The sequence below is a fragment of the Chiloscyllium plagiosum genome, unplaced genomic scaffold (assembly GCF_037043375.1).
Source record: "Chiloscyllium plagiosum isolate Xiang-an unplaced genomic scaffold, Cpla_swu_hap1 HiC_scaffold_26, whole genome shotgun sequence".
Classification (NCBI taxonomy): domain Eukaryota; kingdom Metazoa; phylum Chordata; class Chondrichthyes; order Orectolobiformes; family Hemiscylliidae; genus Chiloscyllium; species Chiloscyllium plagiosum.
The window spans coordinates 45,636,048-45,651,902 of record NW_028270164.1 but is presented as its reverse complement, the minus strand read 5'-3'; the positions used below and the strand labels follow the sequence as shown (position 1 = coordinate 45,651,902).

General features: G+C 45.6%; 1 protein-coding gene across 1 annotated transcript; it reads left to right on the top strand.

Moving 5' to 3' along the window:
- Positions 1-12,279: 12,279 nt before the first annotated feature.
- mcee (methylmalonyl CoA epimerase) lies at positions 12,280-14,220 on the top strand. Its single transcript, XM_043716290.2, has one exon. The coding sequence runs from the start codon at positions 12,396-12,398 to the stop codon at positions 12,867-12,869; it is 474 nt and encodes a 157-aa protein (XP_043572225.1). The 5' UTR covers positions 12,280-12,395; the 3' UTR covers positions 12,870-14,220.
- Positions 14,221-15,855: the final 1,635 nt, after the last annotated feature.

Here is a 15,855-nt window from a genome sequence, read left to right as displayed (position 1 = left end):
CTTATTTTATCCCCAGCACCCATGGTGTGTGTGTGTGCAGGTGTGAGACACAGTGAAAGACACAAAGTGCACAAATCTTTATTCAAATTCCACCACCAGGAAGATAGGAAAACACCCGGGTGGCTAGTGACAAACACTGCCCTTCACATCAAAGGGCAGTGCTGTGTGATCAAAACAGTGAAGGGGAGGGTAGGGACTAAATCAAAATGGAGTTGGAGGGAGAAATGATGCACTCCACTCCCTGCGGCACCCACCTCTCCCTGAACTCCTCTAGGGTGTTGGTGGACACCGCGTGCTCCCTCTCCAAGGACACCCGGGCTCTAACGTAACCGCGGAATCTTCTGGTTATTTTCTTTTTTTTTAACCCCCGCACTACCACCTAAGTGCAGTGACACTCCTGTTTTTTTTTTCTATTTTTTCTATCTTTTTTTTTCCATGGTGTGTGTGTGCAGGTGTGAGACACAGTGAAGGACACAAAGTGCACGAATCTTTATTCAAATTCCACCACCAGGAAGATAGGAAAACACCCGGGTGGCCAGTGACAAACACTGCCCTTCACATCAAGGGACAGTGCTGTGTGATCAAAACAGTGAAGGGGAGGGTAGGGACTAAATCAAAATAGAGTTGGAGGGAGAAATGATGCACTCCACTCCCTGCGGCGCCCACCTCTCTCTGAACAACTCCAGGGTGTTGGTCGACACCGCGTGCTCCTTCTCCAAGGACATCCGGGCTCTAACGTAACCGCGGAATCTTCTGGTTATTTTTTTTTAAACAAAACAAAATTAAAATTTCGGAGGCAACACTTTTGTTTTTTTTCCTTTTTCTTTTCTTTTTTTTTCGTAAGATCTTCTGTTTACTTTTTTCCCCTTTAACCCCCACACTACCACCTAAGTGCGGTAGTGCTTATTTTATCCCCAGCACCCATGGTGTGTGTGTGCAGGTGGGAGACACAGTGAAAGACACAAAGTGCACAAATCTTTATTCAAATTCCACCACCAGGAAGATAGGAAAACACCCGGGTGGCCAGTGACAAACACTGCCCTTCACATCAAAGGGCAGTGCTGTGTGATCAAAACAGTGAAGGGGAGGGTAGGGACTAAATCAAAATAGAGTTGGAGGGAGAAATGATGCACTCCACTCTCTGCGGCGACCACCTCTCCCTGAACAACTCCAGGGTGTTGGTCGACACCGCGTGCTCCTTCTCCAAGGACACCCGGGCTCTAACGTAACCGCAGAATCTTCTGGTTATTTTTTTATTATTATTTTTTTTTCTCTTTTTTTTATTGGTGTGTGCAGGTGTGAGACACAGTGAAAGACACAAAGTGCACCAATCTTTATTCAATTTCCACCACCAGGAAGATAGGAAAACACCCGGGTGGCCAGTGACAAACACTGCCCTTCACATCAAAGGACAGTGCTGTGTGATCAAAAACAGTGAAGGGGAGGGTAGGGACTAAATCAAAATAGAGTTGGAGGGAGAAATGATGCACTCCACTCCCTGCGGCGCCCACCTCTCCCTGAACAACTCCAGGGTGCTGGTCGACACCGCGTGCTCCTTCTCCAAGGACACCCGGGCTCTAACGTAACCGCGGAATCTTCTGGTTATTTTTTTTTTTCTTTTTCTTTCTTCTTTTTTTAACCCCCACACTACCACCTAAGTGTGGTAGTGCTTATTTTGTTCCCCCAGCACCCATGGTGTGTGTGTGCAGGTGTGAGACACAGTGAAAGACACAAAGTGCACCAATCTTTATTCAATTTCCACCACCAGGAAGATAGGAAAACACCCGGGTGGCCAGTGACAAGCACTGCCCTTCACATCAAAGGGCAGTGCTGTGTGATCAAAACAGTGAAGGGGAGGGTAGGGACTAAATCAAAATAGAGTTGGAGGGAGAAATGATGCACTCCACTCCCTGCGGCGCCCACCTCTCCCTGAACAACTCCAGGGTGTTGGTGGACACCGCGTGCTCCTTCTCCAAGGACACCCGGGCCCTAACGTAACCGTGGAATCTTCTGGTTACCTTTTTTTCTTTTTCTTTTTCACGAATCTTTTTCGATTTCCACCACCAGGAAGATATCTCCTCTTTATATTTTTTTTTTAAAGTGAACGAATCTTTATTCAAATGCCTTTTTTTGTTGTTTTTTTCTCTTAACCCCCACACTACCGCCTAAGTGCGGTAGTGCTTATTTTATCCCCAGCACCCATGGTGTGTGTGTGTGCGCGGGTGTGAGACACAGTGAAGGACACAAAGTGCACCAATCTTTATTCAATTTCCACCACCAGGAAGATAGGAAAACACCCGGGTGGCCAGTGACAAGCACTGCCCTTCACATCAAGGGACAGTGCTGTGTGATCAAAACAGTGAAGGGGAGGGTAGGGACTAAATCAAAATAGAACTGGAGGGAGAAATGATGCACTCCACTCCCTGCGGCGCCCACCTCTCCCTGAACAACTCCAGGGTGTTGGTGGACACCGCGTGCTCCTTCTCCAAGGACACCCGGGCCCTAACGTAACCGTGAAATCTTCTGGTTATTTTTTTTTTTCCGTTGTTTTATATTTTTTTTGTTTTTTTTTTATCTTTTTTAACCCCCACACTACCACCTAAGTGCGGTAGTGCTTATTTTATCCCCAGCACCCATGGTGTGTGTGACATGATTGTTTTTTTTGTGCTTATTTTATCCCCAGCACCCATGGTGTGTGTGTGCAGGTGTGAGACACAGTGAAAGACACAAAGTGCACCAATCTTTATTCAATTTCCACCACCAGAAAGATAGGAAAACACCTGGGTAGCCAGTGACAAGCACTGCCCTTCACATCAAGGGACAGTGCTGTGTGATCAAAACAGTGAAGGGGAGGGTAGGGACTAAATCAAAATAGAACTGGAGGGAGAAATGATGCACTCCACTCCCTGCGGCGCCCACCTCTCCCTGAACAACTCCAGGGTGTTGGTGGACACCGCGTGCTCCTTCTCCAAGGACACCCGGGCCCTAACGTAACCGTGAAATCTTCTGGTTATTTTTTTTTTTCTTTTCTTTTTTTACAATAGGCAAACACCCGGGTGGCCAGTGACAAACACTGCCCTTCACATCAAAGGGCAGTGCTGGACATTCCTCCTTTTATTTTTTTTTATTTTATTTTTTTTTTCCCCCTTTTATAAAACCCCCACACTACCACCTAAGTGCGGTAGTGCTTATTTTATCCCCAGCACCCATGGTGTGTGTGTGCAGGTGTGAGACACAGTGAAAGACACAAAGTGCACCAATCTTTATTCAATTTCCACCACCAGGAAGATAGGAAGACAGGGGGGTGGCCAGTGACAAACACTGCCCTTCACATCAAAGGGCAGTGCTGTGTGATCAAAACAGTGAAGGGGAGGGTAGGGACTAAATCAAAATAGAACTGGAGGGAGAAATGATGCACTCCACTCCCTGCGGCGCCCACCTCTCCCTGAACAACTCCAGGGTGTTGGTCGACACCGCGTGCTCCTTCTCCAAGGACACCCGGGCCCTAACGTAACCGTGAAATCTTCTGGTTATATCGGTCCACCAGGACTCCCTGATTGGTCCAGGTTAACAACCCCAATGAATGATCTCACAGTCAATGAGATCTACTTGGCCATGGTTCCAATCACTACAGATAGTAAGTGGCTTCTTGAAGCTGGAGGGGCAAAATGAAGTATCCTCCTTCACTCCAATTTTGGAAGATTAATAAAATTGTTGCCAGGCCACCACTAGGAATGGGGAACAGGGCAATTGGCAGGGTTATACCCAGTGCAACGTGGACCTCTAAGCTTACTTGGAGATCTGGTCAATGGGGTCTGCTGTGATAAGGCTACCTCCTGCCAGTTAAACTGTGCCCAATTGTATCCAACTGTGAGGGGGACAACTTACCAGGGGTATGCAGTGGGGCCCAGGAGTCTGGCACAGAGCCTGTTCTTGTTGCACAGAAGGGAAGGAGGGAAAGGAGGAGAGTGTTAGTCATTGGGGACTCAATAGTTAGTGGGTCAGATAGAAGGTTTGTTGGGAATGAACAAGACTCACGGTTGGTGTGTTGCCTCCCAGGTGCCAGGGTCCTTGATGTCTCGGATCATATCTTTGGGGCCCTGGAGGGAGAGGGTGGCCAGCCTCAAGTCATGGTCCGTGTAGGTACTAATGACCTAGGTAGAAAGTCGGATAGGGATGTAAGGCAGGATATCAGGGAGCTAGGGTGGAAGCTGAGAGCTAGAACAAACAGAGTTGTTATCTCTGGTTTGTTATCTGTGCCATGTGATAGCGAGGCAAGGTAATGGGAGAGATATCAGCTGAACACATGGCTACAAGGATGGTGCAGGAGGGAGGGTTTCAGGTACTTGGATAATTGGAGCTCAATCTGGGGAAGGATGCACCTCTACAAACAGGATGGTCTTCACTTGAACCAGAGAGGTACTAATATCCTGGGTGGGAAATTTTCTGGTGCTATTCGGGTGGGTTTAAATTAGCTCAGCAGGGGGATGGGAAGGTGAGGTGTAGTTGCAGTGCAGAGGAGAATGAAAGTAGGGAGGACAGGGACAGGATTTCAGGGTCACAGGAACGTGCTGGCAGACAGCAAGCTGGTTTGAAGTGTGTCTACTTCAACGCCAGAAATATCCGAAATAAGGTAGGTGAGCTTGCAGCATGGATAGGTACATGGGACTTCGATGTTGTGGCCATTTCAGAGACATGGATAGAGCAGGGTGATGAATGGATGTTGCAGGTTCCAGGGTATAGATCTTTCATTAAGAACAGGCAAGGTGGTAAAAGAGGGGGAGGTGTGGCCTTAGTAGTCAAGGATAATATACCAGTGGCTGAAAGAGCTTTTGCTGAGGACTCGTCTACTGAGATAGTGTGGGCTGAGGCTAGAAACAGGAAAGGAGAGGTCACACTGCTTGGAGTTTTTTATAGGCGTCCGCAGAGTTCCAGGGAGGTGGAAGAGAGGATTGGCAAAGTTATTCTGAACAGGAGTGAAAGGAACACGGTGCTCATTATGGGGGACTTTAACTTCCCAACATTGACTGGAAATGCTATAACTCGAGTATGTCCAATGGATCAGCTTTCGTCCACTGTGTACAGGAGGGTTTCCTGACACAGTATGTCGAAGGGCCGACAAAAAGTGTGGTAATGAACCAGGCCAGGTGTTTGATGTAATTGTAGGTAAGCACTTTGGAGACAGTGACCATAATTCAGTTACGTTTAGTTTAGCGATGGGAAGGGATAGGTACATGCCACAAGTCAAGATTTACCAATGGGGCAAGGACAATTATAATGTGATTAGACAAGAATTAGGATGCATAGAATGGGGTAGCAAAATGCAGGGATACAGACAATGGAAATGTGGAGCTGGTTTAAGGAACAGATATTGCATGTCCTTGATAGGTATGTCCCTGTCAGGCAGGGTGGAAGCGATAAGGTAAGGGAACCATGGTATATACAGAAATTGCATCTCTTGTTAAGCAGAAGAAGGAGGCTTATATGTTTATGAGGCAAGATGGTTCAGATGAGGTGATGGAGAGTTACAGATCAGCTAGGAAGGATTTAAAGAGAGAGTTAAGAAGAGCAAAGAGAGGACACGCGCAGTCTTTAGCAAATAGAATAAAGGAGAACCCTAAAGCTTTCTATAGGTAAGTGAGGAATAAGAGGATGACTAGGATAGGAATAGGGCCAGTCAGACAGAAGTGGGAAATTGAAGGTGAACCCTGTGGAGATCGGAGAGGTGCTAAATGAATATTTCTCATAGGTTTTCACTCAGGAAAAGGAGAATATTGTAGAGGAGAAGAATGAGGTATGAGATATTAGACTGGAAAGAATCGAAGTTAGTTATGAACAGGTGCTATCAATTCTAGAAGGAGTGAAAGAAGACAAGTCCCCTGGGCCAGATGGGATCTATCTGAGGATTCTCTGGGAAGCTAGGGAGGAGATAGCAAAGCCTTTAGCTTTGATATTTGAGTCATCATTGTCTACAGGTTTCGTACCAGAGGACTGGAGGATTGCAAATGTTGTGCCCTTGTTCAAGAAGGACAGTGGAGATGACCCAGGTAATTACAGACCAGTGAGCCTTACTTCTGTTATAGGAAAGGCTTTGGAAAGGATTATAAGAGATGAGATTTATAATCATCTAGCAAGCAACAATTTGATTTCAGATAGTCAACATGGTTTCATCAAGGGCAGGTCAAGTCTCAGAAACCTCATTGAGTTTTTTGAGAAGGTGACCAAGCATGTAGATGAAGGTAGGGCAGCTGACGTGGTATACATGGACTTCAGTAAAGCCTTTGATATGTTCCACGTGGTAGGCTGTTGGAGAAAATGCAGAGGCATGGAATTGAGGGTGATTTAGCAGTTTGGATTAGAAACTGGCTTTCTGAAAGAAAGCAGTGAGCAGTGTTTGATGGAAAATATTCAGCCTGGAGTCCGGTTACTAGTGGTATGGCACAAGGATCTGTTCTGGGACCACTATTGTTTGTCATTTTTATAAGACGCAGGCATAGGTGGATGGATTAGTAAATTTGCAAATGACACTAAAATCGGTGGAGTATTGGACAGTTTAGAAGAATGTTACAGATTGCAGGGGGACGTAAATAAACTGCAGGATTGGACTGAGAGGTGGCAAATGGAGTTCAATGCAGCTAAATGTGAGGTAATGCACTTTGGGAAGAATAACAGGAAGGCAGGGTACTGGGTCAATGGAAAGATTCTTGGTAGTGTGGATATGCAGAGGGATGTTGGAGTCCATGTACATGGATCCCTGAAAGTTGCTACCCAGGTGGATAGTGCTGTTAAGAAGGCATATGGTGTGTTAGGTTTCATTTGTAGAGGGATTGAGTTCCGGAGTCACAATATTATGCTGCAACTATACAAAACGTTACTGCGGCCACACTTGGAATATTGTGTACAGTTCTGGTCGCCATATTTCGGGAAGGATGTGGAAGCATTGGAGAAGGTGCAGAGGAAATTTAAAAGGATGTTGCCTGGTCTGGAGTGTAGGTCTTATGAGGAAAGGTTGAGAGACTTGGGTCTGTTTTCATTGGAAAGAAGAAAGCTAAGAGGAGATTTGATAGAGGCATACTAGATGATCAGAGGATTAGATATGGTAGACAGTGAGAGTCTTTTTCCTAGGATGACGACGTCAGCTTGTACGAGGGGGCATAACTACAACTTGAGGGGTGATAGATTTAAGATAGATGTCAGAGGCAGGTTCTTTACTCAGAGAGTAGTAAGGGCGTGAAATGCCCTGCCTGTCAATGTAGTTAACTCAGCCACATTAGGGTGATTTAAACAATCCTTGGATAAGCGCATGGATGATGATGGGATAGTGTAGAGGGACGAGCTGAGAATAGTTCACCGGTCGGCACAACATCGAGGGCCAAAGGGCCTGTTCTGCGCTGAATTGTTCTATGTTCTATGGTATGGGATAACCCATTGGTTCGATAACTGGTAAAATCCCTGTATCACTTTTCTCTACAAGATCCTAAACATTTAGATCACATACAGGCACCAACCTGGACATCCTCCCATATGGGCCAGAAACCCTTCTTCAATGAGCTGCTGGCCAATCAGAGACTGGCAGTTCTCTAGTACTGGGGGTGCCAAGAAAGTGCTGGTATTACATGGGGCATAGCTTGAGGGTCACTGATGGAATCCCAGATAAAGGTGTGAGAATGGGACGGAGGTCATGGGGAGGAGAGCAGAGGGATAAGAAGTAGAATCCTGCACGGGCATCTCTCCTGATTCAATCAGGCATAAAATGTCCAAGAATGAAGGGCTCCCTAGTAAGTCACTGCAAACCCATCCAACAAGACTTGCTGTGTGTCTTCCCCAACTCATTGCTCACAGCTAGATTAAAAACTAGCTGCAGCAGGAACCAACCGTTCTGGGCTATGATGGCCTTAAGTGACCTCCACGAAGGAATGCCATCTGCAAGACTTCCAGCCCCTAACTTGATGAGAGGCATGCAAGAGAGTCACGGGATCTCCAATTCTACCCATGATTTGGCAATTGTGGACTGGAGGGAGCCACTTGCTGATAAACCAGTGTCAGAGCAGCATGAAGCTTATAAGGAGCAGATAGAGTGTTGCAAACAAATTTGTTCTGACAAAGAAAATGGCTGGGAATACAAAAGCTAAACTCACCTCAAGAACACATAGTTGAGGAAGGCAAAAAAGGAAAACTTATATCACATACTGTGCACTTGATACTACAGAAAGCCTGCATGAGAACAGAAAGTTAAGGGCAATAATTAAAAAGGAAATTAGAAAAGCATTAAAAAATATTGGCAAGTGAAACAGAGGAACACCCAAAGGTGGGAGAGGGAGAGTGTGGATAATTAAAAGCAGAGCTGGTTTGAGACCAAAGGGGTGACTTACGTATGAAGGCGAAAACTTGATTCTTAAAGAGGGAAATAACATAGACATTGTACTTAGGGAAAAAGAATTAACATGTCGGACAATATAAATCCAGGACTGAATTTTGCCGCAAGAATGAGGATCTTGTCCCAGGAAAGAAGAGATGGAGCTGTTGCCACTCAGCTGAGAAGTGGGGTAAGGGAGATGATGCTGGAGAAGGTGATGCAGTCACAGTCGGTCAATTAACTGCTGGAACACATCCATCCAGATGGAGTGGGCAGTGTGACGTGAGTGCATCATACATTGCTTATCTTATGACCATTACATATGACTCAGTGTCAATGTGAGACTGGTAGAAAAGAGCCATGCCCACCAATCACTGGCAAAGGTTTGTAAATAGCATTGCTTGTCTTAGTCATGGCAGTATTTTATGAAGAGTGCCAATTCATCTCAGGTGACTCCTCAATTCAACTCCCCGTTATTGTCCACATGGAAACTCATTTCAAATATACTGCTCAGCCTTTTAAAAATTATATATAAACATATATATTTTTTAAACCCCTCATGGAGATCTAATATAATTAAGATATATTACATCAGTGAGTCCCACTCTGACTTTCCTGGAAAGTGGAGTCGCAGGTAGATAGGATAGTGAAGAAGGTGTTTGGTATGCTTTCCTTTATTGGTCAGAGTATTGAGTACAGGAGTTGGGAGGTCATGTTGCAGCCGTACAGGGCATTGTTAGGCCACTGTTGGAATACTGCATTCAATTCTGGTCTCCCTGCTATAGGAAAGATGTTGTGAAACTTGAAAGGGTTCAGACAAGATTTACAAGGATGTTGCCAAGTTTGAATGGTTTGAACTACAGGTAAAGGCTGAATAGGCTGGGGTTATTTTACCTGGAGCAGCGAAGGCTGACGGGTGACTTTATAGATATTTATGAAATCATGAGAGGCATGAATAGGGTAAATAGCCAAGGTCTTTTCTCCAGCATGGGAGAGTCTAAAGGGCATAGGTTTAAGGTGAGAGGGGAAATTAAGGAGCAACTTTTTCACACAGAGATTGGTGCTTGTATGGAATGAGCTGCCAGAGGAAGTGGTAGAGGCTGGTACAATTGCAACATTTAAAAGGTATCTGGATGGATGTATGAATAGGAAGGATTTAGATGGATATGGGCCACATGCTGACAAATGGGACTAGATTAATATATCAGTCAACATGGACAAGTTGGACTGAAGGATCTGTTTCCATGTTGTAGAGCTAATGGACATGCCAAATTTCCTGAGCCGCCTGAGGAAGAAGAGGCATTGTTGTGCCTTCTTGACCATCTCATCTATATTGTCGGTTATCGTCACTCCGAGAAATTTGACGGTCTCCACCCTCTCAACAACAATTCCGTTCACGTAGATGGAGGCATGTTCTCCTCCTTTCCTTCTGAAGTCAATGATCAGTTCCTTAGTTTTGCTAATGTTGAGAGAGAGGTTGTTCTCATTGCAGCACATCACCAAGGCCACCAAGTTCTTGGATAACACAAGTTCCAGCAGCCTGATTTGCTTATAACGTCATCGAGGAATTAAGGAATCGTATGTTCAAGAACGCTTACCTCTATTTACAACAGCGCAATTCCAGCAGTGACTCATTCTGCGCATGCGAGTGACAAGAATGTTAGTAAGTGATAAGACTGCATGTTGTGAATGCAGAAGAAAAGCTACAACACTGGAAGAGAATCTAGACATTGTAATGCATTTTGAGCACAAGGAGAGAATATGTGAAATAGCTTGCTTAATAGGAATGAGGGAGTCTACCTTACACACCAATGATGATCCTCTGTCCCTGCATTAACAATTTTTTTAATGTACTCTGTTAAATTTGCTTTTGTTTCATTGATAAATATGAGTTATACCTTCATTCTGGCTGTGTTATACATTGTGTTAGACTTTTTGGGGATTTTTGAGTGATTGTGAGTGATTTTTTTGCTGGTCTGCCCAAACCTCCATTTTTCCATAGGCCCCATTATTTATATTAAGCAACTTTCTATTAAGTGGGGTTTCGCTGGAATGCAACTGAAGCAGTATAGAAGAACTACCTGTATCTCCCTTCTGTATTTTGATCTGTTGTTGTTAGATGTCCATCCTACTACAGTGGAGTTGTCACCAAACGTATGGATGGCATTCATTTGGAATTTGGCAACATAGTCATGGGTGTACTTGGAATTCACTAGGGGGATGAGTACACATCCGTTTTTTTTTGGGGGGGGGGTGAATGTCCAGTGTTGAGTGTAATTGTGGAAGAGGTGCGGTTACCCATCTTCAATGATTGCTGCCTGAGTCAGTCATAGAGATGTACAGCACGGAAACAGATACTTTGGTCCAACATGCCGACCAGATATCCCAACCCAATCTCGTCCCACCTGGCATATATCCCTCCAAACCCATCCTATTCATATACCCATCCAGATGCCTTTTAAATGTTGCAATTGTACTAGCTTCCACAACATCCTCTGGCAGCTCATTCCATACATGCACCACCCTCTGCGTGAAAAAGTTGCCCTTAAGTCTCTTTTATATCTTTCCCCTTTCACCCCAACCCTATGTCCTCTAATTCTGGACTGCCCCACCCCAGGGAGAGACTTTGTCTATTTATCCTATCCATGCCCCTCATGTTTTCATAAACCTCTATATCCCTCAACCTCCAATACTCCAGGGACAGCAGCCCAAGCCTATTCAACCTCTCCTTATAGCTCAAATCCTCCAACCCTGGCAATAGCCTTTTCTGAACCCTTTCATGTTTCACAACATCCTTCCAATAGGAAGATCAGATTTGCACACAATATCCCAAACGGCTAACCAATGTCTTGTACAGCTGCAACATGACCTCCCAAATCCTGTACTCAATAGTCTGACCAATAAAGGAAAGCATACCAAACGCCTTCTCAACTATCCTATCTACCTGTGGGTCAGAAAGTTAAGGATCCAGTTATAAAGGGCAGAATCAAGACCAATGTCAGAGTTTTGAGACCAGTCTGGAGGAGATAATGGTGTTCAAGGGGGAGCTGAGTCTGACATATAAATCCTTGATGTCCAGATGTTCCGGGGATGATTGCAGACCTAGATATTTGGCATCCAATATGGACCAGATACATCAGTAAGCAAATTGTAGTGAATCAAAGCAGGCCTGTGAGACTGGAGTTGATATGGGACATGACCAGCCTCCTGAAACACTTCATGATTATTGAGGTACGAACCACTGGTCGGTAAGACTCTGGATGTAATATCATGGTTTGGTTGTTTCCTGTTGTTATATCACATTAAACAAGTTATATTGATTGGACCACCCCTTATTCTGAGTGGTAACTCCTACTGGTAAGATCTCAGCTTCCACCATAACATAGGCAAGATTTCATCAAATGATCCTCTACCTCCACGTGTTTTTGATTTTCCACCCTCTGCGAAATATCTGCAAAGTTTACAAAGTCCTCTGGAGTCAGGCCTACATTGGAGGAGAACAGGAACACAGATTCCCGCTTTGAGACAGTACCCGGATGAAGGGGTGGGGCCTCGGTCTGAATGACAGCGCCCCAGGTGAAGGGGCGGGGCCTCGATTTGACTTACAGTGCCCCGGATGAAGGGGCGGAGAATCGGACTAAACGACGGTTCCCCAGGATGAAGGGGCGGGGCCTCGAGCTGACTGACGGTGCCCCAGATAAAGGGGAGGGCCCTCCATTTTGACCCCTGAGCCTCAGGTTGACGGTATTCCGGAGGAAGAGGCGGATCCTCGGGCTGGCAGTACCACGGATGAATGGGCGGGGCTTCGGGCAGACCAACTGTGCCCGGATAGAGGGGCGGGGCGTCGGGCTGAGCGTGCCCCTGGTGAAGGGGCGGGGCGTCAGGTTGACATCGGGCTGATTGACAGTGCCCTTGTTGAAGGGGCTGTGCCTCGGTGCCACGGGCTGGGTGTTCCCCCGGAGAAGGCGTGGGATCTCGGGCAGACTAACAATGCCCCGGATGAAGTGTCAATAAAGTTGTCTTTGAAAGCGGCAGCAAGATGGCGGCCTCCATGTTGAAGGTTGCCATGGGGAGCCGGGCCTTCAGCTCGGGCATCGGGGACGCCCTCTGGAAGCTCGGCCGTCTCAACCACGTAGCGATCGCGGTGCCGGGGGTGGAGAAGGCCCGCTGCTTTTACCGGGACGTTTTAGGGGCCCAGGTGAGCGAGCCCGTGCCCTTGGCCGAGCACGGGGTCGTCACCGTTTTTGTCGAGCTGGGCAACACCAAGCTGGAGCTGCTGGAGCCGCTGGGCCCTGACAGTCCGATCCGCGGCTTCTTGAATAAACACCGAGACGGCGGCCTGCACCACATCTGCATCGAGGTGGACCGACTGTCTGCCGCCATCCAGCGGCTCCGGGAGCTCCACATCCGCACCCTGAGTCCCGAAGCTCGGATCGGAGCCCACGGTAAACCCGTCATCTTCCTCCATCCCAAAGACTGCGGCGGGGTCCTGGTGGAGCTGGAGGAGGCCTGAGGAGGACTGGGGCGGAGGTCTGGCAGTGGAATAAAACCCTTTCCCCCTCCTTAGCCCAACCTCGGGACGACCTGAAACTGACCCAAACTCAGGCTGAGGGCTGTGACCTTCTCTGTAAAGGCCACTTAGCAGCAGACATCAACCGCGAGCGATTTGTTCGGATAACCAAGACTAATGAGGGACTTCGCCTGCGTCTTGTTTCTAAACTGCCTTCGACGAAAAACCGAAATTAGTGACGGCCAGCCCCCGTTCGCCAAACCTCCTAAAGGATCAGAAGTTAATGGTGCTGAGTGAAAGAAGGGGAGGAGGATTGAGATATTTACTCCATATCCCCTGCTCACTTCCTTGGCCTTCGCCTCTACACTTAAACTTCAGATACTATTAATTCCTTTCGGCATTATTGAAGCCTAGGGATGGGTGATATTTGTGGCGAAATTGATTTATTGTGTTCAGTTTTCAATTCTTCTGCCTTGAGACGACTTAAATGTTAAATCGACATTCTAAAGTAACTTTAGGATACTCCTCCCTAGATACTTATTTGTGAGGCTAAATCATGATCGTGCTCTGCTGCCAGATCACAAATTCAGGTGAAAACAATCCTTTGCCACAGTTTTGCTTGTTCAAGGTTTCAGCTCAGTTAGAATTGATTTTTGCCTCTGTGTCAAAGGCTTTTGTGTTCAAGCTTTGCACCAAGTCATAAGCACATAATTAAGCCTGGGAGTTTCAGTGCAGTACTGGCGACTGCTGCTGCCTTTCAGGTATACCAAGGTGGTTGTCTATTTCAACAATTGGAGGTAAAATCATCATCTACTGTTTAAAAGAAGTAGTGAGTTCTCATAGATGTACTGGGGCCAATATTTACCCAGCAACTGGCAACACTACACCAGATTAGATGGTCATTATCTAGTTTTGGTTTAGAGATCAGGCTGCATACAAATTTGGTGCCACATGTCATACATTGCACCAGCAACTTCAAAATATATAATCTGTGATATACTTTGGGATGCCATGAATTCTCAAAAAGCAATACAGAAATGCAGAATGGCAGCCCATCTTCCTATTTAATTGATTATTAAATGTGGCTGTTGTTCTGAACTCAGTGATGCTCTGTCGTATTCCAGCTCCAGCTGTCTGCTTGACATTACTTCCTCAGTCTCTCTAATTTGGAGTAAGTGAATCCCACCAGGAATGTTTACCTGCAGCCTAATCAGTGATCGATATCAACATTTTCTGTTCATTTTGTTCTTCATCTTTAATTGTAAATGTTTTTCCTCAAATATTTTCAAACGTTTTCCAAGTACTAATGGGTTGTAATGTTAATTCCTGGTAAAATTAATCTGATTTTGTTGGATCTGAGGTTTCCCGTGTCATTTTTGAGTATGCCTAGTGCTGCATATGATATACTTGTATACTTTCTGATTGAGCTGGGTTTAGATCCTGGCATGGTGCTAGAATGAGGGATATGCCATGAGTTTGGAGATTGTAGTGGCGTACAGTTCTGCTGATGGCTCATAGCACCTGGTTTTGATTTGGCTTGAAGTGTTCTGAATCAATCCCCATTCAAAATAGTAGTGGCACCAGTGCACTCATGTGCAGAGAGAATCTTTATCTTCACAAGGATGGTGACTAATACTACTGTAGACAGAACTCTCTACAACTGTTAGATCAATGGAAATTAAGTTGTGTTTCTCATCAGTCTTGTTCATTCTTCCGTTATCTGCCTGCTGGATTTGTGGCAAGTTTTGAGTCACACAGCATGGAAACAGACCCTTCAGTCCAACCAGTACATGCTGACCATAATCCAAATTAAACTCTTCCCATCTACCTGTTTCTGGCCCATATATCTCCAAACATTTCCTATTCATGTACTTACCCAAAGTCTTTTAAACATTGTAACTGCACCCACATCCACCATAGAGTCATAGGGATATACAGCATGGAAACAGACCCTTTTGTCCAACTCATCCTTGCCAACCAGATATCCTATATAAATCTAGTCCCATTTGCCGGCATTTGAGTTATATCCCTCAACTCTTTCTATTCATATATCCATCCAGATGCCTTTTAAAGGTTGTAATTATACCAGCCTCAACTTTCCTCTGGTAGCTCATTCCATACACACCCACCCTCTGTGTGAAAACATTACCCCTTAAGGTTCCTTTTAAATCTTTCCCTTCTCACCTTAAACCTATGCTCTTTAGTTTTGGAATCCCCCACCCCAGGGAAAAGATCTTGGCTATTTACCCTATCCATGCCCCTCATCATTTTATAAAGCTGTAGAAGGTCACCCCTCAGCATCCGATGCTCCAGGGAAAACAGCCCCAGCCTATTCAGCCTGTCCCAATAGCTTAAGCCCCCCCAAACTTAACACCATTCTTGTAAATCTTGTCTGAACCCTTTCAAGTTTCACAACATCCTTCCTATAGTAGGGAGGCCAGAGTTGCACACAGTACTCCAAAAGTGGCTGAACTAATGTCCAGCCGCAACATCAAGCAACAGAAACAGCAGCTTTGAACATTCACTGCTGGATCGGATAGCAGTGTAAGTCACTTCCTCTGGAAGTTCATTCCACACACGAACCATTCACTGCGTAAAAACAAAAATGCCCCCTTTTTTTTTAAATTTTAAATCTTTCTCCTCTTACTTGAAAAAAATGCCCACCCTACGAAAAAGTAACCTGCCATTCAACTTATCTATGACCCTCATGATTTTATAAACCTCTATAAAGTCACCCCTCAACCACCAATGCTCCGTGAAAAATATCCACCAATTGTCACCCTTTAACTCAAGCCCTCGATTCCCAGCAACATCCTTGTATATCTTTTCTGAACTCCTTCCAGCTTAATCATATCCTTCCTATAAGAGGGTGACCAGAATTGGGCACAGTACTCTAGACGACGCCTCACTGACGTCCTGTACAACCTCAACATGACATCCCAACTCCTAAACTCAAAAGGTCTGAGCAATGAAGACAAGGTATGTCCTT